At 51.4% G+C, this 23,408-nt stretch overlaps 1 protein-coding gene across 16 annotated transcripts in view; it reads right to left on the reverse strand.

Moving 5' to 3' along the window:
* Window positions 1–23,408, reverse strand: part of B3GNTL1 (UDP-GlcNAc:betaGal beta-1,3-N-acetylglucosaminyltransferase like 1) — a 98,726-nt gene that overhangs the window by 34,668 nt on the left and 40,650 nt on the right. For 14 of the 16 annotated variants that reach the window (XM_045044594.1, XM_045044593.1, XM_023244388.2 and 11 more), the window contains 2 exons: window positions 19,594–19,659; window positions 9,736–9,831 (listed from right to left, as the gene is read on the reverse strand). In XM_045044594.1, coding sequence (XP_044900529.1) covers window positions 9,736–9,831; window positions 19,594–19,659 — 162 coding nt within the window. Of the gene's footprint in view, window positions 1–9,735; window positions 9,832–19,593; window positions 19,660–22,681; window positions 23,059–23,408 lie in introns of those variants that run through there. The other 2 variants (XM_045044597.1, XM_045044591.1) reach the window with 2 other exon arrangements.

Below are 23,408 nucleotides of genomic sequence, written 5' to 3' on the forward strand. Positions count from 1 at the left end.
GCAGAGGCATCCATGTCCCTATCCCACCAGGCTTGTGCTAAGAACAGGCCTTGTACTATCCTTCTCTGGGGTCTCTCACTGGGGTCCGCCCCCCCCCCCCCCCCCCGGTCACATGTGCCCGAGAACAAGGGGGAAGCCAGCAGGCTGGGCTCAGGAGTCCTGCCCTGCACTCTCCCTGGTGGCTCTGGTTTACGCCTTATTTTCTCCTGGTGTTTTGCAGAATGGTTTTCTCTGTGCTTTGACCTCCATTTTCATCTTTCCAACCTCCCCTTGGGGGAGGGAAGAAAGGGTGTTTTCTCTGAGTGCGCCCTAAAGCCCAGTGAGACAAACTTCCCGTGTCTCACACATCACGACCTCCAGCGACACAGAGAGATTTCCTTAACACCTAACAGATATGGATCATTTCAGGTTGTATGAATTGTCGAGGGCAGGACACCTGTAATTTTTCAGGGCTGCTTCTTTCCAGGCATTTCTTAAAGTGTCACACCTTCTCCGTCTCACTGACCCCTCCCACCCCCGATCCTATTGGAACAAGACAGTGGTCTCCCAAGCGTTTGGTGGTATTTCTCATCCTGCAAGGGACAAAGACAGAGATGCCTCCCATCCCACCCATCACTCCCAGGCCCTCCTCACCTATGACCTTTGTTTAGGGGCGGGGGTGCAGGCAGACTGAGGGGCTCCCGGGTCTGGGGCTACACTCCCCATCATCACCCCTCCCCGGAACTGGCATCCTGTCCCAAAACAACGCAGCCTGAGTTACATCTTCACCACATCCAGGGAGGTTTTGGGTGCCCTGTGGCTGGGCTGTGCCCTCCGGGGAAGGCGGCTCTGACTTGGAGCCTGAGCACAGGTTTGGGGACAGTGCAGGCCTCCTCCTAACAGTCCCTCCCAGTGAAGTGAATGCAACCCTTTACCAAGCACTTTTTCTGATGAACATCCCAGGATTGGAGATTTTTAAACAATCAGTCAAAGGCAGAATTAAAAACAAAGGCCAGATTAGAAGGCTTTCCCTAACACGACAGAGTCCAGACAACACAGCCTTGACTAAGTCACGATTGTTTTCATTTAATATATTTATCCTAAATCATTAAACGTTTTTCTCTTAAAGAGGCATCTGATTAGGGGCACCTGGGTGGCTCAGTCGGTTAAGTGTCCAACTTCAGCTCAGGTCATGATCTCCCCGTTTGTGAGTTCGAGTGTCGCATCAGGCTCTGTGCTGACAGCTCGGAGCCTGGAGCCTGCTTCGGATTCTGTGTCTCGCTCTCTCTCCTCCCCTCTCCTGACCACGCTCTCTCTCTCAAAAATAAACATTAAAGAAAAATTATTTAAAAAAAAAGTATCTGATTCAAGTAGTATAAAACATAATGACCCCCCGCCAAAGGTGGGGTTTTGCTCATCAGGACTTGGAAGCAGTGGTGAATGGTCTGAAATCTACACCCGGCAGATGCCCCACCACCACAGCACAGCAGACTGTGCTCAGGAGGGGAGCCCTCGCCGGGCCCGGGGGAGAGTGGGGAGCAGGCGATGGTGAGGCCAGGTGTCCACCTGTGAGGGCAGGGACGAGGTGAGGCCTCCAGCCCAGGGCCCAGAGACATGTGGGGCCTGCCAACAAGCTTCATGTTCTCTGTGAGTTGTGAGCAGCTGGGCTGAACCAAAGAGGAGCCCTGACTGGGCACAAGGCCAGGAGGGATCTCACCCGCTTCTGCTGGTCTGACATGTCTACACCACTCCCAAACTGACCAGGCTAATCCCACACCAGCCCTTCAGTGAGGGTGGGAAGCCTTGGGCAGAAAGGTGGTGTAAGTATATATCTTATTAGAAAGTATTACATATAATCATATTTTCCCAAAGAAAATATTTATTGTGGTGACTTTCTTCCCTATACAGAAAAACTGTGATTCCAACAGGTTAAATAAAGAACTTCTTTAAAATCTTAACAAAGCTGTGCCCACAGTATGCCAGCCTCTGCATTCCCAAGCGTCTATGTGTGCAGGTTGGAGTCAGAGCCCTGAGGGGAGTGGGATCAGGCCTCTGGGGCAGTAAGAACACTGCCCAAAGTGACCTACAGAGTCAACACCCTCCTATGGAAATCCCTACAGGGTTTCTGTAGGAAAGAAAACCCCCGTTGTAAAAGTCATGGAATTTAAAGGGACTCAAAATAGAACAATCTTTATTGTTACTTATTATTATTTAAATGTTCTCCCTGAGAGACAGGGAGAGACAGAGTGCAGCTAGGGAGGGGCAGTGAAAGAAGGAGACACGGAATCCGAAGCAGGCTCCAGGCTCTGAGGTGTCAGCACAGAACCCACTGCAGGGCTTGAACCCATGAACCGTGAGATCATGACCTGAGCCAAAGTCAGATGCTTAACCGACTAGGCCACCCAGGCGCCCAGCCAGAACAATCTTGAAAAGCAAAGACAGAGTTGGTGGACTCACACTTCCCATGAAAAAGCAAATTTCAGAACTTAGCACAAAGCTACAATGTGGTGTTGACACGCAGACAGAACAGGGTCCAGAAACAAACCCTGGAAAATGGTCCGATTTTCAGTGAGGCTGCCAAGACTGTTCAGTGTTGAGAAAGCTGGGTGTCCACATGAAATGATGAAATTGGACCTTTCCCCAATACCATCTACAAAAATGAACACAAAATGGATGAAAGATCCAAATGGAAGAGCCGAAACTGTAACACTCTTAGAAGGAAACATTTTGTGACCTTGGATTAAGCAAGGGTTTCCTGATGTGGCACCAAAAGCGTGTGTAACCTAAGAAAATACGTAAGTTGGACTTCATCAAAATTAAAAGCTTTTCTGCTTCAAAGGATCCTATGAAGAGAGTGAACAGATGCCTCACAGAATGAAAGGAAGTACCTGCAAATCACACACCTGATAAGGGTCTAGTGTCCAGAATATATAAAGAGCTCCTAGAATTCAACAAAAGACAAGTAACCCAATTTTAAAAATGATCAAAAGACTTGAAAACATATTTCCCAAAAAAGACACACGATAGCCAATGAGGACTTGAGAGATGTTCCCATCATCAGTCGTAGACGCCATGAGATACCACTTCACGCTCATTAGATGGGAAACGAACCAGAAAGTAGCAAGTGTTGACAGGAAGCAGAAAACTGGAACCCTTACACCCTGCTGGAGGGAATGTAAAATGGGGCAGCAGCTGTGGAAAAGTTTGGAAGTTCCTCAAAACGTTACACATGGAATTGTCATGACAGCCCATGATTCCACTCCTGGGTCTGCCCAACAGAATCGAAACTGGGACTCAGACCACGTGGCACAATGTTCACAGCAGCCAAAGGGTGGACATAACACAGTGTCTATCAGAATACAAATGGATAAACAGAACGTGGTATAGACACTACTTTCACACAATGGAATATTACTCAACTATAAAAAGGAAGAAAATTCAGACACTTTATAACATGGATAGACCTGAAAACATCGTTATGTGAATAACTCAAAAACAAAAGGACAAATATTGTATGACCCCCACTCACAGGAAATCTCTGGAAGAGGCAAATTCTTAGAGACAGAAAGCAGATGGAAGTTTCCGGGGGCTGGGAGAGTCCACGTTGGGCGGGGACAGTTTCTGGAAGGGCCTGAACTATGGCCTGTCTGAAGTGCCAAGCTGTGTGACATATATTTGACCACAATTTAAAATGATTTCCTTAAAGAGAGGGGAGGAGAGGTGACCATGGAAATAGTCAGAGTCAAACGGCAGCCCCAGATCTGGAAACGGAAGGAAATAGCCCTGCCCACACCTTGACACTGGACCTCCGACCCCCAGAGCTGTACGCCATGAATAAATCTGTGTTGTTTAAAAAAACCAGCAACACTCAGCATGACCATCAGTGCGGTCGGAGCCAGGAAACATCCCTGTGCTGGGCTCACGTGAACTCTGGACACTGGGCTGCTAGGGAGGGGGGTAGGGAAAACGCTAACAAAATGAGTCCTTGCCTTGTGTACTGCATCATTTCTTCAGTGTGATCTCTGCGAGGCCCATGGGGGGCTGTGGGCTGCAGACCCAGGGGACGCACTGGGAGGCCCGGGGGTCCAGGGGCAGGACTGACTCAAGGAAACCATCTTGTTCTCCTCAGGAGCCTGGGAGGGGGCCCTCGTGTGCACGGAGGGTGTCCAGGGCTCGGGGCCACACTAGACAAGCCTGACAGGAACTCCTCTCCACAACCCTTCATTCTGCCTGAAAGGTGACGGAACAGAAAGAACAAAGAAGGCACAAGTCTGGTGGCCATTTCTTTCGGTCCCATCAGAACAAGCCAATTGTTTTCAAAACCCAAAGGACAAATTGGCTCATCGAGCTCTTTGCTTTTGCATCCAACTGCCATTTGTTACTTGTCAAAGTAACATCTCCCACAACCCACCTCTGAGAGGCTGCATTTTGTCTTAGCTTTCAGTCAACGTTCAGAAACACTTGAGAACACAGGACGCCAGCCTTCTACCCGGTTCGAGCGGTCTGACCATGCAAGAGCAGACTAACATCTACTGAACACCTCCCATTTCTTTCAAGGGCCCCTGCCTGCCATAATTCTCCAGGTTGGACCACACCTGACTCAACGGAACAGTTTATGGTTCATGCTTTACCTCCACTAAGCTGCAAACAGGAAAGAGCCATTTGAAAACACACAGATGACACCCAAGGAAGTTTCCTTCTTCACGAGGAGGCCCAAGATAAGAACAAACAGCACGAACCTGCAGGACGGGGAGAGGGGTGACTTCGACTGGCATGTTTCTCTTTCCTCCGGAGGGAAGGCTTTTACCTTGGTGGATTCATCTCCTTCTGGGCACCTCCATATTCGAGCCCGGAGGACACTGGCTCCCTGCAGGCTAGCTCCTCGAATCATTTAAAGGGCTCACAACAGACCCCGCTATGGCTTTTCTTTTCCACTTTTTACGATTCTGTATTTACTACAGTGCACATTGCCTTAGCTAGTTACCATAGCGTCAGGGGCCAGCGAACAGGATGGCAGGTGACCACATTTATCTGCTGACGCACAACGCCTGCTTAGCCATGTCATTAAAATGACATAAGTTAAAGCACATGGAGAGGAGAACCAGGTTTGCTGAGTAAACTTGTTGTTTTTAAAGGGCAGGTGAGGGGTGGGAGAAAGTCATGAAATTTAAAAATTTCGAGGGAAAGCGTTTTCTTAGGAAATATTTCCAGCCATGCCACACAACTTGAATGCACATCACAGGTTACTGTAGCAGACGTTCAGAGCTCCCTGAGGCCAGCACCCAGGGGTGAGGGTGGCAGGAGGCCTCCACAGAGGGCAATGACCACTGCCCTGTCCTTCTCTGTGGTTCTCAAGGTGCGGGCTCTGGGAACATGCGGATACGCACGCCCTCGGCCCCACCCGACTGCAGCCTGCGGGGCGGGAGCCGCCGCTCCAGGGCAGCTGGGTACCACGAAGAGAGAGCAAGAAGACAGAATGAACCAGCCACCGAGCCGCTGGGCCTGTTTCTTGTGAAAGAGAGAGGATGCATCCCAAGAAGGGCACGCCGCTGAAACGTTCTCAAGGATTATTGCTGTTCGCAGACAAGTGTCAGGGGTGGTTGCCAAGGTGGTGAAAACAAGCCAGCATGCCCGGCCCTGCCCACGCTGTCAGGCCTCAAGCCCCCTTGTGAGAAGTGGTGCTAACGCTACCACCTGCCCCAGGGCTGAGTCCCTGAGAGGTTCCTTAGCGTCTCAGGCCACTTGCCGGCACAGAGAAGGCTGACCAACGCCACCGACATTACAGCCAGGTGGTGGCAAATTAACCACACTGCTGCCGAACCCGAGGTAGGCAAGCCTTCCCTGTAAAGTGCCAGATACTAACTTCCAGGCTTCTCCGGCCTAGCTCTGTGTCACAGGTACTAAGCACTGACGTTTATGAAACAGCCATAACCGTGGGCATGGCGGTGTGCCCACAAAACTTTACTTACAAAAAGGGGCAGCAGAACAGATCTGGCCCCCCGAGCCAGTCCCTGGTCTAACTGGTAATGAGTGGCGCGCTGGCTTCAATTTAAGTAACAATTGCTTCTTTGATTACTTACGCCTGGAACAGGCTGTGATTGAATGAGGTACAGAAAATTCCCGAGGCAGGCCCGCAACAAATTTAGAATTCTTGGAACCAAATGCAACAGATCCAAGAGGCCTAACATACTCTGCGGGTTAGGTCACTGCGCCTAGTTGAAGCTCAGGCACAGGCCCCGGCAGAGGGCGCGCCAGCTGCGCGCACCAGCGGGTGGCCCAGCGGACTGGACACCTGAGCCGCACAAGGCCCCGAGCGGCAGGTGTGCGGCCCGGCAGCCTCCCGCACCTGGCGGTCCACGCAGAGCCCCCGGCCCCCGCCCAGGCCCCCTTCCCTCCGCGGAATCCCCGGCGGACGGAGAGCGCACCAGGACCGGTACCGAACGACCACAGGTGAGGGGGGCGGGGCGCACACGGGTAAGGCGAGGGGGAGGCGCGCACAGGTCACGGGACAAGGACAACTGGCAAGGGGAGGGGGCGGCGCCCGGGGAAGGCGCGCACTCAGGCAAGGGGAGGGGGCGGCATTCCGGGGAAGCGCAGCTGCAGTGAGGAGGTCCCAGGAGCTCCTGGCTCTCACTCTCGGATTCCTTTTCGATTATGTCTCCTTCACTGTCAAGCTGTCACCCTTTCTTCTGGTTCTGATGTGTCACTGACTGAAAAATCAGAAAATCCAGTTTCTTAGAATTTTGTCAAAGAAGGGGTTTCCAGGTGAGGCTCGGATGCTGCTGTTCCGGGGACCTGGGGGTTTGCTTTTGGTTTCTTCCCTTGTTTTGCCACCAACGCCAAGTGCACTTTGCAAAAATAAATCCCATGTAGGTCTTAAAAGGTAAAAACCTATTCCAGTGTGCCTCTGGGAGCATACACACGGAAACAAAACACCAAGGGCTCTGGCCATCTTTGTCCTGAGTAGAGTCTAACCTCAAGAGAGGCCCATGAGGAACCTATATGTACAGACTGATCCTTTTAGATGCTGTTGGTACTCAAACAAGACAAAACTAAGGATTACAGACTTAAAACGAGATTAGTTTTTATTTAGAAAGGAAAAGCCTGTGAGTTAAAGAAAATGAACCATCTAATGAAATTCACAGACCTCATTAGTGGTATCTTACCAGGAAGTGATATGAATTCTTCTCAGAGAAACAGAGCAGAGTTTTGTGTGACTCATTTCCAGATTCCTGTGGTTTATTATCCTTATTTCTAATTTGTTGGAAGACTATCTTTACACAGATAACAAATGTTCCAGTATTCTGACACTGTAACACCCACATAGCAACAAGAATAAACTTTAATGTTAAATCCAAAATCTGTGGCTTCTGGGTTTAATAGAAACAGACATTAGTAAAAAGTTTCCTTTCTCCCTAGCAGTATGTTTTAGAGAACTCGCTAACTTCTCTAACATGTTGAAAGTTGCCAGTTTACACGGATCTGTACTGCGGACACGGGTTGGTGATGCTCCTTTTAAATGAGAAAATGAAGAAAAACAGTACAGGTTAGTCCGTTTCAAATTATGTTTTTAAGTTTCGTGAATGCTAATTGATTAGAATTGGGTCAATTCATTGTGCCATGAAGGACAGGCACACTTTCACGGGAAAGACACACGGAGGTAGATGAGTAAGTGAAACGTGGTCTTTTTGCACAAGCCAAGTGAGTCTAACCGTCTTGCTGTCGATGCTGCTCACATGAAAAAGGAAAAGCTGGGAACCAGCCGCCCCAGGACAGGAGAGCACCCCTAACCCCCACCCCCCACTGTCTTCCAAATCGGCCCAAGGCTAGTGTCACTTAGCTTTGCCAGGTGGACTGGTGGGAGGCCTGGGCAGGACCAGGGCCCCGGGCATGGCCTCGGGGCACAGTGGGGTCTGGTCTGGCCCCCCCTTTGATCTCCCTGATTCAGGAGAGGCAGGTCCCTTGGGAGCAGCATCTCGTTGAAGGCGTAAAGGGAGCACCAAATACCAAATCATGCTGCTCCCACCTCACACGTGGGTCAGTTTACATGATGAGCAGGATCTGAGAAATGGTTCAGAGAACACATAGCTTCTTTTTGTCTTGAGAAACCTCAGACTTTAATTTCCCCTAACTTGGTAAAGAAAAACACTACTTAAGAGGACTCTTAGTTATTTCTATGATGTTTAATACTTAAGTCTTCTTAGCCCTCCAATCAGAACTCGAATTTCCAGCTGAAAATGTGCCCACTGCGTTTAAATCATACCCTCGGTGTTTAGCTACATAGTTCCTGCCTGACTCACATTCTACCAGAAAGTCACACACAGGCAGACACAGGAGCGTCAGTAGTCTCTCCCGCTGGGGTGACGGCACACTCAGCTGCCAGTGCACCAATATTCGGGAGTGAGGGGGGTATTTCCAGAGACCCCTTGCTGGTGCCACGCCGAGCCTGGCCCTGTGCAAGGAGCCTCTGGGTGCCCCAAATTGGGGGGAGTTCTGGGCTGACTGGAGGCCAGAAGCTTTCACGTTGAATATGACATTTTAATCCCCAGTTAGGAACAGGAAAGCCCTTGCTAGCTCTTCAGAGTTAGTTGAGAAAAAAAAAAAAAAAAAAGCAAACCCAAGTGGGTATCCTGACAACATGTCTGTAAAAAGGCAGCACCTCCCAGAATCGTGAGCCCTGCAGGCCCGGCCCCTCTCTGTGGAGGGAAGGACCAGGCCAAGCGTGGCAGCAGGGACCACAGACCTCCTGCTGCCTCTCCACACGTGTAGTGATGCTTACACACCCTGTAAGTCTGCAACCAGACCTCCATGGTTTCAGCGACTCTGCATCATGGACTTTTGCTGCTTCGAGCTGTGCCATGTCCTTAGGCCCTTACCAGCTGGAGGGGAGAAGGCCATGTGCACTGCCAGGCTCGGAACAGCAGCCCCTGCACACTCCACATGCGAGGGGACACTCTCCGTTCCAGCCAGGAAGCCTCCAGACACAGTGTGGACTCCACTGCCCCCAGCCCACGGCCAAGCCTCTGCAGGCACCTAAACATCTGTGAGCTCCTGCCTCCAGGCCCCCGCATCACTTGAGTGGAGCATGCAGGCCACACAGGACCCAAACACTGGCTCCTTCTCCTGCCTGTTCAGCTTTAGGAGCAACTAAAACACAAATTAGCTTCTCTGGGCCTTTAACCACTGGTGTGTGTAAATATCCATTCATGGAATGTTCTCAAAATGTGACAAGAAAATCTAAAAGCAAAAGCACCTTCTGTGTGTGTGTGTGTGTGTGTGTGTGTGTGTGTACAGTGTGTGTGTGAGGAAACAGTATTTAAAAGCAAAACCCAGTGATTCCAGCATCTGGCAGACCCAAAGCTGGGACCAGAGTACCTGTTCCTGCCTCCTCTCTGGGCCACCCCACCCTCACAGGTGGTTTCTGGGCCACCCAGACACTCTCTCCCTCACACTGCCCTGCTCCAGTGCACCCTGCCTTGGGGATGGCCTTTCCTGGATGCCTCTTCCCTCCCACAGCCTGGCCCCATCCCTGCCCCCCTCCCGCCCTGTCCACCTGGGCCTGTGTGGCTGGGCTGCACATGCACCCTCCCCAGGCTCCAGCCAGGCCTTCAGACCTGCCAGCTGGCTCCAGCTCCCTCCCAGGCTAGGCTCCTCTGAATCACTGTCCCCCTCTCCAATGTCTCCAGTGTGTGTCTGCCAGGCCACACTCAGGAGGTGGGCAAACACGGGTGGGCTCCCAGACGAGGGCAGGAGTACCTGAGTGAGAAGCTGGTCTGGCGCTAGCTGGTTGATCCACCTTGTGTATCGCTCAGTGGAGTTGGGAGGGTCTCTCCTCACCTGGCAACCTACAATCTGTGAAACAAAACAGAACTTAACAAAGTCACTGTGAGTTCGCATGCGCACACGCCTGTCTACATGTCTCACCTGGTGTAAGCGTGCACAGCCAGTGGGGAACTGAGACCCCACACTAGATCGGGGAAAACTTCTGGGAGTAAAGGGGAGAGGGAGGGCACCCACTCAGTGCAGAGTCCGGGGCGGACCCCACACCGGACAGTTCCAGCAGCACCCGTTAAACTCCTCTGGGTTAGAACCGTCACAGATAACCCTTCCCCCTTAATGCGTTCAAGTTACAATGACCTGTACACAAGGTCGGACATCCAGGTGCTTCCAGTAACTTTTTCTTGAGCCAGAAATGCAGCAGACATGAGAAGGTTCTGCTGCAGCTTCCTGGGCAGGAAATCCAAACGGTCCCATTTCTCCATAATGTTCGTGACTCAGCCTCCCGAAGGCAGTAACACCTCTCAATATACAAGAGTCCAGGGGCGCCTGGGTGGCGCAGTCGGTTAAGCGTCCGACTTCAGCCAGGTCACGATCTCGTGCTTGGTGAGTTCGAGCCCCGCGTCGGGCTCTGGGCTGATGGCTCAGAGCCTGGAGCCTGTTTCCGATTCTGTGTCTCCCTCTCTCTCTGCCCCTCCCCCATTCATGCTCTGTCTCTCTCTGTCCCAAAAATAAATAAACGTCGAAATATACAAGAGTCCAAGGGTACCAGCAGACAGGCCCTCCCCATCCCAGAAGGAATCCTGGTTCTGCAGTGCAACACCCTTCCCATAATGTACCATTTTCTTACCACTCCTCCTACCCTTGGTCCTCGAAGCCTGGCCCTGCCTCCTCTGGGGGACAACATGACTCCCTGTGCACATCCCTGCTTCTGCACCCCTGGCCCCCAGCAGCCCCGGTTCGCCCCTCCAACAGAGCTTGAAACCTAGGGACACCATCTGCACTTTTGTTTAAGTGTCTGCCTGCAGGATGTTGAAATAGGTCTATGACTGCTGTGTGAAGGGTCCAGTCCTCCAGAGGCAGAGTCAGTTGTGGGAAGAGGCTGGTCCCCACTGCAGGCATCTGAGTCTGGCACTGCAGGAGGGAGCCCCCTTCAAGGGAGGACGTTGGGCAGCACAGGGCCTGCCCCTTGCTGAGGCTCAAAGAGCTCCTGTAAGGGTGCTAATGGCTGGCCCCAGACTCTGCTCTCTCCACCTTACAGTGGTTGCTGAGACCCGTATCAGCCTCCTTATTAAGAAATTAGCCAAAGTTCCACCACGATATTTGAATTTCTTACATCTTGCTCTCTATAGTACTTATGCAGAGTGATTAATTTATATTAATGCAGAAGTGCTAATGAAGAGCTTTGAGAAAGTTTTTCTTGCTTGCCATTTTTTGCTGATGGGCTTTTTAAAACTTTTTTTGAGAAAACAGTAGATTCACAGGTAGTAGCAATAATTGAAAGAGATCATGTGTATCTTTTTTTTTTTTTAATTTTTTTTTCAACGTTTATTTATTTATTTTTGGAACAGAGAGAGACAGAGCATGAACGGGGGAGGGGCAGAGAGAGAGGGAGACACAGAATCGGAAACAGGCTCCAGGCTCTGAGCCATCAGCCCAGAGCCTGACGCGGGGCTCGAACTCACGGACCGCGAGATCGTGACCTGGCTGAAGTCGGACGCTTAACTGACTGCGCCACCCAGGCACCCCGATCATGTGTATCTTTTACACAGTGTCTCCAACAGTAACATCTTGAAAAACCACTGCAAGTTACCACCAGCAAAGGGAACGCTTGCAGCTTCACAGCCACACCCCCTCTCTGTAAGTGGCAGTGCTGATCTGTTATTCCAATGCTGTAATTCTGTCTTTCCAAGAACGTTTAATCAACAGAATCATAGTGTGTAGCCTTTTGTGATTGGCTTATTTTCCGCTCCCTAATTTTCTGGAGACTCGTCCAGGCTGTTGTGTGCAACAACAGTTTTTCCTTGTTTGGCTGAAAAACACTGCACAGTACAGACACTACGGGACATGTGGACTGTTACTAGCATTCTGCGACGAACATTCATGTACAGGGTTTTGTGCGAACGTGTCCTCATTTCTCTGGGGTAAATGCCCATGAGTATGACTGCCAGGTTGTACGGTATTTGCATGTTTAATTTGCTAAGAAAGTGTCAAACTGTTTTTTCCACAATGGCTTCACCAGCTGTGTGGGAGTGACCAAGTGCTCTCACATCCTCACTGGCCTCTGGCGTGGCTGTGGCTTCGGTCTCAGCCCTTCCAACAGGTCTGCGGTGACCCTCATCACCGTTCTAACCTTGTTTCCTGATGGCTGACCCTCTTTCTGTGGCTTATGTGCTCCCGTCCATCCTCTTTGGTAAGATGTCTCTTGTCCATTTTCTAATGGGGATAAAACACCCTTGGCCACAGGTGCATGTGCTTTTCCCATACTTCCCACAGAGCCTGTCCCCTCCTTCTAGAACCATGCACTGAAGACAGGTGTGTTAGAACAGCTCCTGACTCCCCAGGGCCTGATCTGACCCAGATGTACTTCTGTGTCTATTGTATCTATTTTTTGGTCTTGTCAAGACTGGCTTTGCATCTGATTGTTGAGCAGAAAAGATTCTGGGAGAAAAAAGGGAAAATGATCCAAAGCTGTGAGGTAGAGAGGCACCTGGATGGCTCAGTCAGCGAAGCATCTGGCTCCTGGTTTCAGCTCAGGTTCTGATCAGTTTGTGGGTTTGAGCCCCAAGTTGGGCCCCATGCTTACAGCACAGAGCCTGCTTGGGATTCTCTCTCTCCCTCTCTCCCTGCACTTCCCCCGCTCATGTTCTCCCTCTTTCTCTCTCAAAATAATAATTTAAAAAAGCTGTGAAGTAGAAATTTTGTTTCAGAGTTGTGCTCACACATGGATACAGGGGCTTAACTTCCACACACAGATGCCACAGACCCACGCCCCACGCCTGCTGCGTCCTGAGCAGCTGCTAGGGGTGACAAACGGGCCAGGTGCATAGCAGCCCACTCCCAGCGCTTGTGTCCAGCCGGACGAGGCTCTTGTGGGCTCGCGGGTGCTCATGCTGCTTCCACGGTGAGCCCTTTGCCCAGATGCTGGCTTCTGATGAAGGCTAGAGCCAAGTGGGGTGGAGTCTCACATGGAGAAAGAGGGCGGGTGAGGTGACATCTGCCTTCCGTGGTGAGAGCACCTATAGATGAAGAGGAGGGTACTTCTGTGTGCCTTAACACTTTCTGAAAACAAAGTGGCCTGGCCCACAGAACAGAAACCACGGGAAACCTTTTCTTCCTGAAGACGTGTCTGTAGCGTGACACCAAGCTCTTCTCCTGAGCCAACCCCCCGCCTCCAAAGCAGGAGGGCTGGCGCGAGACGTCTCCGGTGACCGAGTACAACATATGCTCAATGTTCCACGTGCCGCGAGACTCACATGCCCTGGGGCAGAGCCGCTGTGACAGGAGCCTAGCACAATGCCCTGTATGCAGGCGGTGCTCAGTAAGCACAGGCTGAATGAACCCAAGGGCGCGTGCTGGCTTTGGGGATGCACTGCCTCCTGCCACACACCTAAGAGTAGCCGCTAGAGTAAGGCTCTGGAGAGGTGTCGGCAGGTTCCTCTGAGAGCATGTGCTGCCAACCGGGCAGATGGCAGGGGATCCTGGAGTGTGGTCCCTACAAACGCTCTTGAAACTTTCTGAGCTTATATGGGGGCGTCTCAGATCCAGCAGTTTGGCTGGGAAAAAAGGTCAGAAAGTAAAGAAGGTTACTGGACGCAGAATGGAGGTAGCTGTCCAACCGCTCTGCCTGCCCTTGGCCTGACTGGCGCCCACCAAGCCTGGGATCTACGTCCCTCCCCCTGAACCGGGAGGGGGGGAGGGGGGGTCAAAGGGATACCAAGACAACACAGCCTCCAGTCTAATCTCTTAGGATCTTGTTTTTGGACGCGGCTGCCAAGCAGTGAGGAAGCCACGCGGCCACCAGTAGCCGCCAAGGCCTCAGCCCCACCCCCACCCCGCCCACAGCTGAGGCCCACCGAGAGCAAAGCCCTTTCTGAGGTCCAGACCCGCGGTGTCTGTGCGCGTGGTAACTGGGGGGCTTGCACACCACTACGTCTGGACGCTTGAATAATGGTCACCTCATCAAGCCCACGGCCAGCTGGCTGGCTGGCAAGGAACAGACGAGGCCAAAATCTGGCGTCTTCTGTGCAGACCCTGGTCGGTCTGAAAGGGACTTGGAGACAGGCGGCCGTGCTGTAGGCTGTGCGTCAGTGTGTGCGTCAGGGTGTGCGGCGGCTGCGCGGCGGCGTGTGCGTCAGCGGCGGAAGGCACGGGGCGGGGATGCAGTCAGTGGCGTGGGAACCGTGTTGCATCGGGACAGACGCAGGTGAGCTCGCGGTGAGCACAGCACGAGGCGCAGACCACAGACGTGTGCGAACACCTGGAACTAGTGCAACACTGAGTGTCGGTCACACCCAAGTCCAAGGAAGATAACACCTGGCAGAAGCGCCGGCTTCATCTGCCCTGCCCCCGGCCGGAGCCACCTTCCGGCCACGCGCCAGGATGACCAGCACGCAGGAAGACGAGGGGCCGTGCTGTTGTTCTCCGGAACTTTAAGAAACAGGGCTGTCGCGCTGGGCACAGGCTGCGGGTCCGCAAGAGAAGTGGTGGCAGGCGTGCCAGGGGTGGCCTGTGGAGGAAGGAATGCCTGCACATATCACCGTGGCAAAGCTGGAAGAGTCTACGTCGTCACCCCGCCGGCCGTGGGCTCCACTGTCACCCGAGCAGACCTGGCTTCCGGAAGTGTGTGTGGGACGCTGGTCAGAAAAGAGGGCAGATACGGGGTCCAGGGGAGACCCGGCCTGCTCCACCCAGAGAAGCTGGCTGTGGGGGACCCACTCCCTGTGACTCATGGATGACAGCTGGACGGTTAGAAAAAACCAAACTTTACTTTTAGGTCAACTTCCAATTACCTGGACAACATTCACAACTAGGAGTCAAGCCCGTGAGGCTCACACACATGCAGAGCCCTGGCTGGGGGCCCGTGGTGCCACAAACACAGGTGTGCTAGTGTCTCGAGAGCACTAAGTATCAGCCATGGCTGGGGTGTACACAGGCCACACTCACGAGACTCAGGTGTGACGGTCACATAAACGTGCAGCACGCGTGGAGGAAAGCATGCTCGGTTATGTGATTTTTACCCCGCGAAGCCCCCAACTGTGGGACATGAGCTGCCTCCACCCCCACCTCTCAATTGTCTCCGGTCCCTGACCTCTTGGGCTTCCCGCCTGAATTCCATTGGGTCCTTGCGAGCCCCCGCCCCCCCCCCCATCTTCTGCTGATGCTGTATAAACACCAGACCAGCACCAAGGCCTGTCCCCGGTGGGCAGCAGACCCTTCCCCATGGGCCTCGTCCAGGGCCAGCTGCAGACGCTGAGGCTCTCACACCCCATCTGCACTGCAGACCAGGGGTCCCCAGCCAGTCCTGTGCACTGTGAGGCAGAGGGTGGACTGTGGGGCCAGGCTGAGCAAACCTTCTCTCAGCCACCACGGGGCGTCCAGGGGGCACTCGCTCCCGAAGCGCTAAACCAGAATCGGGAATGGCACCTACTGTGGGCTTTGTGGGGCACACAGATGCCAACAGTGGGTCTACCGTCTCGCAACCCACATGTCAGGGCAAACTACACCCTGTCCTGTTTGAAGTGACCGTGCTCCCTCTTCAGGTGCCCGTGTGGCTCCTGGGACATGGGCTCAGGTGGCCCTCCTATGCAGTGGTATCATTCAGTGAGCTGTTACTGCAGGCTCCTGTGGGGAAAAGAGCCAGCAGAGGCCACTCTTCTAGGGTGGGCTGAGGGCGTGCTGAGCAGAGGGTGCACGTGTTGGAAGGACAGAGGGACCATGGCCCCCACGGCCCCCTCACCTGGAGGACAGAGGAGCCTGCCACCCCCCACTCCCCAGCTTTCCCACAACTCTGTGTCCACCAGACAGGATGCTCACCAGCTTGCTGCTAACAGAGCAAGGCCAGGATTCACCTCTGAATCCTCCAAGCCCCCTGGAGACACAGCAATTCAGGGAGGTAGGAAGTCCCGCCACCAGCTTGCAGGGGCCCAACTGTCCCAGGCCACAGTGGAGGAGCCATCAACAGTGCTGCATCCAGAAGCTGTAGGGTGCACACACCTGTGCAAGGGGCCCCCACTTCTCCTGTGGGGCTGCCTCATCTCTTTCCACCTTCCTGAAACTACGTACCCTAACCCTAACCCTACCGCTCTCCCTCTCTGCACTCCTGCACGGGAGACCCCACAGGGAAGGCCCAGGCCAGAGACAGCGGCTCCCCTGACTCACCCCAACACCCATCCCAGAGCTGATCTCCGCTCGGCAGTGTCCAATAAGCAGGTGGGTAAATGTTATCCTGGGAGCTGCCCCATGGCACCCAACATCAGACACCCCAAAAGTTTTGCAGTAAATATGCAATGGCTCAGTTTATGGAAACTGTCACCGAGGGCCTTTGCTTCATAATTATATGGTTTTCTTGTAAATGACCTTAAAAAAATGACTAAGGACAAGTATACCCTTAGAACTCGTTTCATTTTTCCAAACTACAACATAATTGACATAACCAACCAGCAACTGCAAATTAGGATTTTTGTAAGTCATGATTTTAAAACAAAACAAAAAACCCTTGGGGCACCTGGGGTCCGACTCTTGGTTTTGGCTCAGGTCATCATCTTGCAGTTTGTGGTTCAGGCCCCACATCAGGCTCCACACTGTCAGCAAGGAGACTGCTTGGGATTCTCTCTCTCTCCCTCTCTGCCCCTCCCCCAGTCGCTCTTTCAAAACAAATAAACTTAAAAAAAAAAAACAAAAATCAGCCCCACAGCAACAACTCTGCTGATTTTGCTCTGGGGCAACAAGAGTATGGCATCCCGGTCTACGCTCCACACAGGAGCAACCACTCCCGCCACTTAGCCTCTCCTTGTAGCTGGGACAGACACGCAGCAGGAGCAAGCAGCTTCTCCTGAACGTGGGAACACAACATCGAGTAAATTTATGAGGTTAACAAGGAAAACTCTAACCTAGAACTTTATAAAACCTATAAAAATGCAAACTAATGTTTTAATTAAGACAAAATGACAGTGTGCATTTTCCCCAAATTCCTTATGTGTCCCAAGACTTGGCAATCCATTTGCACCTATGCGTGAAGAACCACCCAAAACCATTCCATTAACGAAGCAAAATGTGTTTGATTTCTGCAGTATGGAGAACAAATCTCACTCTCTAAGTCATCAACACTGGTGACAAACTCTTCAGAAGTTTTAATGCAGAGCATATTTTAAACCCCTACCACATGAGCATCACTCTAAGAGATGTGGCATCTCAGGACGGCTGCCCACCACAGCACAAGCACCTGCCATGAGCCTCACAGGATGCTTGCTGAGGGGCGAGGGCTCAGTGCTGGGCCACCACCCCTGGGGGCTTTCAGGAGAAGCCGTAACCTGTCGACACTGTATGTCAGAGCATCTTTCTGACATCTGTTCATTTCTAGCTAGAAAGCATCAGAGATTCAAGAGTCTGTGTAAACTTTTAGCAAGCATCTCCTGGGGTCTGTGGTAGCTGATTGCTACAAAATCTGCCCTGGTTCTAACACTTGGCCGACCCCTGTTTCCTGTCAGGATCTGGTGAATGCTGCAGAACCGTGTGCAAGCCCCACAGCACCTACGAAGGTGTGCCTCGCAAACCTTGGCTTTCACGCCCTCAAACACTGCACTGTCTCCCACTTCCTTTGTGCTCTGGGGTCTGGCTCGGACGTAGGCAGCACTGGCCACAAGCAACCTCCTGTCTGTCATGGTCAGTTTTGTGCCCACTTGGGAGCCTAACCCTACAGTTCCTCAAACATCACCTGTGTGCTGCCAGGAAGGGGTTTTGCAGCCATGACTCAGACCTGCGACCAGCTGACTTCCTGGAGGACACGGCTGGTCCCATTCAAGCAGGGAGCGGTCATGAGGAAGCTGTGGGTGCTGGCTCCCTGCCTGCCTGGTTTCACCAGCCAGTGACATCACACCCCTGCCGTGGCCCCCAAGACACTATGCCAGCCGAGAGGTCACTTCTCAATGAAGGAGCGCAACTGGGCACTTTCAAACCTCCTATGCATCCCACCTTCCGGAAGCTTCCAGCCTGAGGAGCACTGTAGTAGCTTCTCAAGATGCAGCTGAGGGGCCATTTTTTTATCTTCTTCCAGGTATATTTCAAGGACATGTTTACATTAAAAATGTGTCACTTTAAGCAATGTAAATGCAGTTACACTTCAGGGACTGAGGATCTTCAGCATCAAGCTGAGTGAGAGCCCCTTGAGGGGAGCATGCGCACGTGTTTACAGGGCAGACCAGGTGCCTGCAGCCCAAGACCCTGAGTCACAGAGTCATGTGTGGGGCTGGGCAGCTGGAGACGAAAGCACAGGGTGCTGAATTTCTTTAGAAGCAGAAAGTCCGTGCACTGAATTCAAAGCTCCAAAACAAAGAACTGCTGGAAGAGAATTTATTCATCTGGATGCACAAAAGTTGTTCAAGCTCCTTGGGAAATTTTATCTTGTGCACTTTTGAGCCTCTCACAGTCCCTCACACCGTTCAGGTTTGCTGAGGATGGCTTGCTGAGCCCTGCCCTGCTCTACACACGGCCTGGGGATGGCCTGGGGACAGCCTGAGCCCTCCGGCACCCAGAGCCTATGAGAAATGCTGAGCTCAGGCCCCACTTGATGCCCAGAATCAGATCCCTGGGGGCTCGTCGTGTGCCCGTGATGCTGGAGAAGCTTCAGTGCAGGCGCCGATCCAGCACTGTGGCAGAGGGAGCAGAACCTGGAGTTGGGGGCAGGAGGGAGGCCGCCCACTGGGTAGACGGCACGGAAGCTGGTTTAAGCAGTCCTGCAGACCCTTCTGTTTGACGATTTCTAAAATCAGTGATCATCACAGTAATTCAGACATTTTCACTAAAACTTCGGCACAGACGTTTAAGCAGTGGGTGCTAGGGTCAGACGTAGGCTCTGGGATCAGCCACCAGGCTGGAGCTATACAGAGGCAAGTGCCCCTGGGTGATGCCCTTCAGGTCCACGTGGGCAGGTGACACCTCCCCTACACGGGGCTTCCGGTCAGGAAATGAGGCCCTCACCCCACGAGTACCCAGGAAGACGGTCCTGGCTCATGGAGGACAACTGGGAAGCCCTTCTGAAGTTGAGAACTGTAGTCTGAGGACTTATAGGTAGTAAGAATAACCCTGTAAGCTGCTGACACAGTGTGTGCTTCTACACACGGCATCAGAAATACTCATGAAAATAAAACCAAACCGAGAAGCCCTGTGTGCGCAGGAAAACAGCCTTGAGTGTCTAGAGATCTAAGAGCCACTGCTCATGCTCTGATGGGGCAGTCGTAGCCTAAAGAAGAGCCTTAATGCAAACAGCCGCGACACCACTTTCATCAAAGTGGACAACAACTCAGAGACAGATGCAGGACTCACACTCGGGGACAAACACAGGGCTCACACGTGTCAGAGACAGAGGTAGGACTCACACTCAGGGACAGGCAGAGGACTCACACTTGAGGACAGACATAAGACACACTCAGGGACAGACACCAGGTCTCACATTCAGGACAGATGCCAGGACTCACATTCAGGGACAGACGTCAGGATTCACACTCATCAGGGACAGATGCCAAGACTCATACACATCAGGGACACATGCCAGGACTCACCCGTATTAGGGACAGACATCAGGACTCACATGCACCAGGGACAGATGCCTAGACTTACACTTGTCGGGTGTTGGGCAGCAGCTTCCAGTTGCAATCTCACCCTCTGAGGCATCATGACGTCATCCTGAGGCAAAGAACACAGTTTAAACTCACATAACCCACAAACAAGAAAGAAACAGATAGAAAAGCCAACAGCAAAATGGGCAAGAGCCGGGAACAAGCAATGCAGATGCTACCCATGGGACCAGGAACCCTGTTAGTTGGCAGGGAGATGCTGGCAGTCCCCACGATGGCTCGCACACTGCCATGTGCAAGCACTCCAGAGGGCACTTGGCCTCGTCCAGCAATCTGAGGATACACATCCCTAAGACACAGGCCCCGCACCACTGGGAAGGGGCATCTTGTATGCCTTTCTAGAAGTTGGACCAGCCCAACTTTCTAGAAGTTGGCCTACAGAAATACTTGTAGAACAAATGATATGTCCGCTCAAGACTAAATTATATTTTCGATTACTTCACCAGTTACAAAACGCTCACATATACTTTTTTTTTTTTTTTTTTAATTACAATCTTGTATAGTTGAAGGCAGGGTAGCTAAAATTATCCCTGTTTTGTAGCCAACGAAAACAAGGCTTGGAAAGGCTATGTATTTCACCCAAGGTCTCATAGCAATTACATGCCAGGGTTAAAATTTGAACATGGGATTAACTGAGAAACCAGTATTTGCTAAAACCAAAACTGCCCAGAAATTCCTGTCTCTCAAGAACATTCTAAAGTAAGTTTCCACCACTTCCTGAACTAGAATCACCCCCAGGGTGTCTGAATAAAGTCAACCCCTGCAAGTAGACAGAATACTGAAGACAGCTAACACACCCACTGACAATTAGCTTAGAAATTCCAGGAGAAACACAAGGAGCAAAGAAGCCCCCAAACCAAGCAACACGACAGGTACCCCATGATTTCAGAGCACACACTGGCCTGTAGCTCACAGAGAAGCTCCTTGTTCTCCCGAGACCATTTTGAAAGAAGAAAAACTTGCTGATGGGATGAATGAAAAGGTCTTTATTACACAAGAAAAGCCATGTGCTATTTTAATAAACAAGCTCAGATGTGTTTCTGCTGGTGGCCATGATCTGCACCACTTTTCGTGTCCTGCAAAAGGCCCCATTCTGGTCAAGGTCCACAGAGTTTACAGCTGGTACCCAACACCAGGAGCTGGTTTTAACAAAAGTCAGCTGGTATTTGAGATGCAAAGGAGAGGAGCCTAAGGGGTGGATACACAGTCCTGACCCCACAGTGCACAGGAGGGAGGGCTCAGAAACCTCCACACGTTTGCCTGAGAGTGTGCAAGGTCCCCAGACTGGCTGAAGTTCCACAATGATACCCAGTTAAGAAACAACATTCTCGGCAGCCTAGGGCAAAGGATTTTGATGTATTATAAAAATAACATTAATTCAGAATGAAATGCTGTTTCCTTTCTGACCACAATAATATTAGGTAGAAACAAGCTCATCTAGTCAAAGAATTTTGTAGTTCAAAGAAACCTGGAGCTTCGAATTAAGTAGCTTCTGAGTGAGAATGGCCCTGGGAGAGTATGGCTATGGGCTCCTGGGGATGGCCAGGGCCACGGTCAGGCAAGAGCTAGAGGCAGACAGAAGCCAAGGATGGGACGTGCTGCCTGCAAATCAAAGTTGCCACCAGCCACAAGAAGATCTCCCTCTACGGCAGAAAGCAAGGTCAATTTGTGTGTGTGTGTGTGTGTGTGTGTGTGTGTGTGTGTGTTAAGTGTCTTTATGCTTGGCTTTCAGACTCAAAGACAGAAGTTATGTGGTCATGTGCTCAGGAGGCTCCCCGAATAAGGGGAGGAGACAGAGCAGACTGACTGACAGGCTGAAACCCTGCTTGCAAAGTACAGGGTCAAGGAATTATCAAATGTTAGCTACCTGTGTGTTTCTGCCAAAAATTCTGACTTATGGAGAAATTTCCTGCTCATGGTTTGCTACTTGCTCATGTGCCAGGACAGGGTCCTGACCCCAGTCAAGAGGCCTCCAGGTTCCACCCACAGAAATGACACACTAGCCTTTGGCACACAAATAATCCTGCTCTGTTCAGCTAGGAAAGCTGTGTAAAATACCTTAAAAGTCTTAATAGCAATAGAGAGTTAACGAGAAGCACTCGGGGTACTGGGTCCAAATCCAGGCAGGGGTGTGAACAGGAAAACACCAGCCATTTCTGCCCCGGAGGCATCAATGAGCCTAACAAAAGTCTGAGAGGAGGGAGATGGGAGCCCAGGGCTGCTCAGTGTCAGGGAGGGAGTGGGTGCTGCTCACCCACCGCACTTGCCAGCTCAGGCCGCAGCTGCTGTCTCCCCAAGGCGACAGGGGCTCGAGGGACAATGGCCACAGGGCCCCAGGCACCCGGAGGAAGTGAGGGGGAGTCTCTGAGGGAGGACTCTCATCTGAGGCAAGGCCTCAGACTGCACAGGTGCTAAAACACAGCGGCCAGCACATGAGGGTCACCAGGCAGACAAAACAACACATGGTAAGACTCTCAGAAAGCAACCACTAAGAAAATAACTCAAAGCGTTAAAAATCAGTAATTTTAAACAGTGCACTAGAAAATATCTGTTCAATAAAATAGGTGGAAGCAGCAAGGACAGAAGACGTGAACAAAAGAGATGTGAGGCCGAAAGTAAACGGGGAACGCATGAGCACACACAGCCAAATAAACAACAAATGTGAAAAAACTCAATTCTTTAACTAAAACTAAACACTGTCAGATTGGATTAAAACACACACACACACACACACACACACACACACACACACACACACACACACACAGAAAGAAGATCTACTGACGTGCTATTTGCAAGACACAGACATCAGGTTCCGACACAGAGCGACTAAACGTGGGAGGGCGGAAGATCCCACGCAAACTGAAGCCAGAGAGACGGACAGACCTTCGGCAACAGGATGCCTGGAGACGGGGAGGAGGCTACACGCGGACAGAGGGCCGCCATCAAAAAGAAGTAAAGGTCGTAAATGCACTTGCGTGCTGGCCACAGAGGAAGAGGAAATAAAAAGCACAGACCTGAAGAAAGAAAGGGACAACTCAACAGCAAAAGCTGGAAATTCAGACACTCACTGTGGGCACCGGACAGGACGGCTGGACAGGCCAGGCCACCCGCAGAGAGAAGGGAGGCAGTGCCATCGACCAGCACTCAACCCACCAGCGCAGGCTCGTCTACGCAGCAGGGACCACAAATGTGAAAGCATTAAGATCATATGAAACCTGTTCTCTGACCACAGTGAAGTTAAGTCAGAAACCAAAAACAGGAGGGTATTTGGGAAATCTACCACCAATGTGTGGAAATGAACGATTTACTTCTAAACAGCCAACAGTTGCAGAAGAAATCACAATTAGAAAATATTCTGAGCTGAATGAAAACATGATATAGCAATACGGCAAAAGCCGCACCTGTACCAACAAAGACTGATTTCTTAAGAAACAACAATAAAAAAGAGAAAACTAAACCAAAAGTAAGAAAAAAATAATAAAGAGCAGAAACAGAAAGAGACAGAGAAAAGAAAAGCAACAGAAACAATCAATTCAAACAATGATTGGTTCTTTGAAAACATCAAATTTAACAAACTTTTAGCTAGATTGGAGACCAACAAACTTTTTCTATAAAGGGCCAGAGAGTAAATATTTTGGTCTTTGTGGCCATATGTGGTTTCTGCCAATATTCTTGGTTTTTTGTTGTTGTTTGTTATTTTGTTTTTATTACATTTTAAAAATAAAAAGACCATTTTTAGCTCAGAGACCATAAAAAACAGGCTGCCAGGGGTTTTGTCCTGTGAGCTGTCATCTG

The sequence above is a fragment of the Felis catus genome, chromosome E1 (genome assembly GCF_018350175.1).
Source record: "Felis catus isolate Fca126 chromosome E1, F.catus_Fca126_mat1.0, whole genome shotgun sequence".
Lineage (NCBI taxonomy): Eukaryota > Metazoa > Chordata > Mammalia > Carnivora > Felidae > Felis > Felis catus.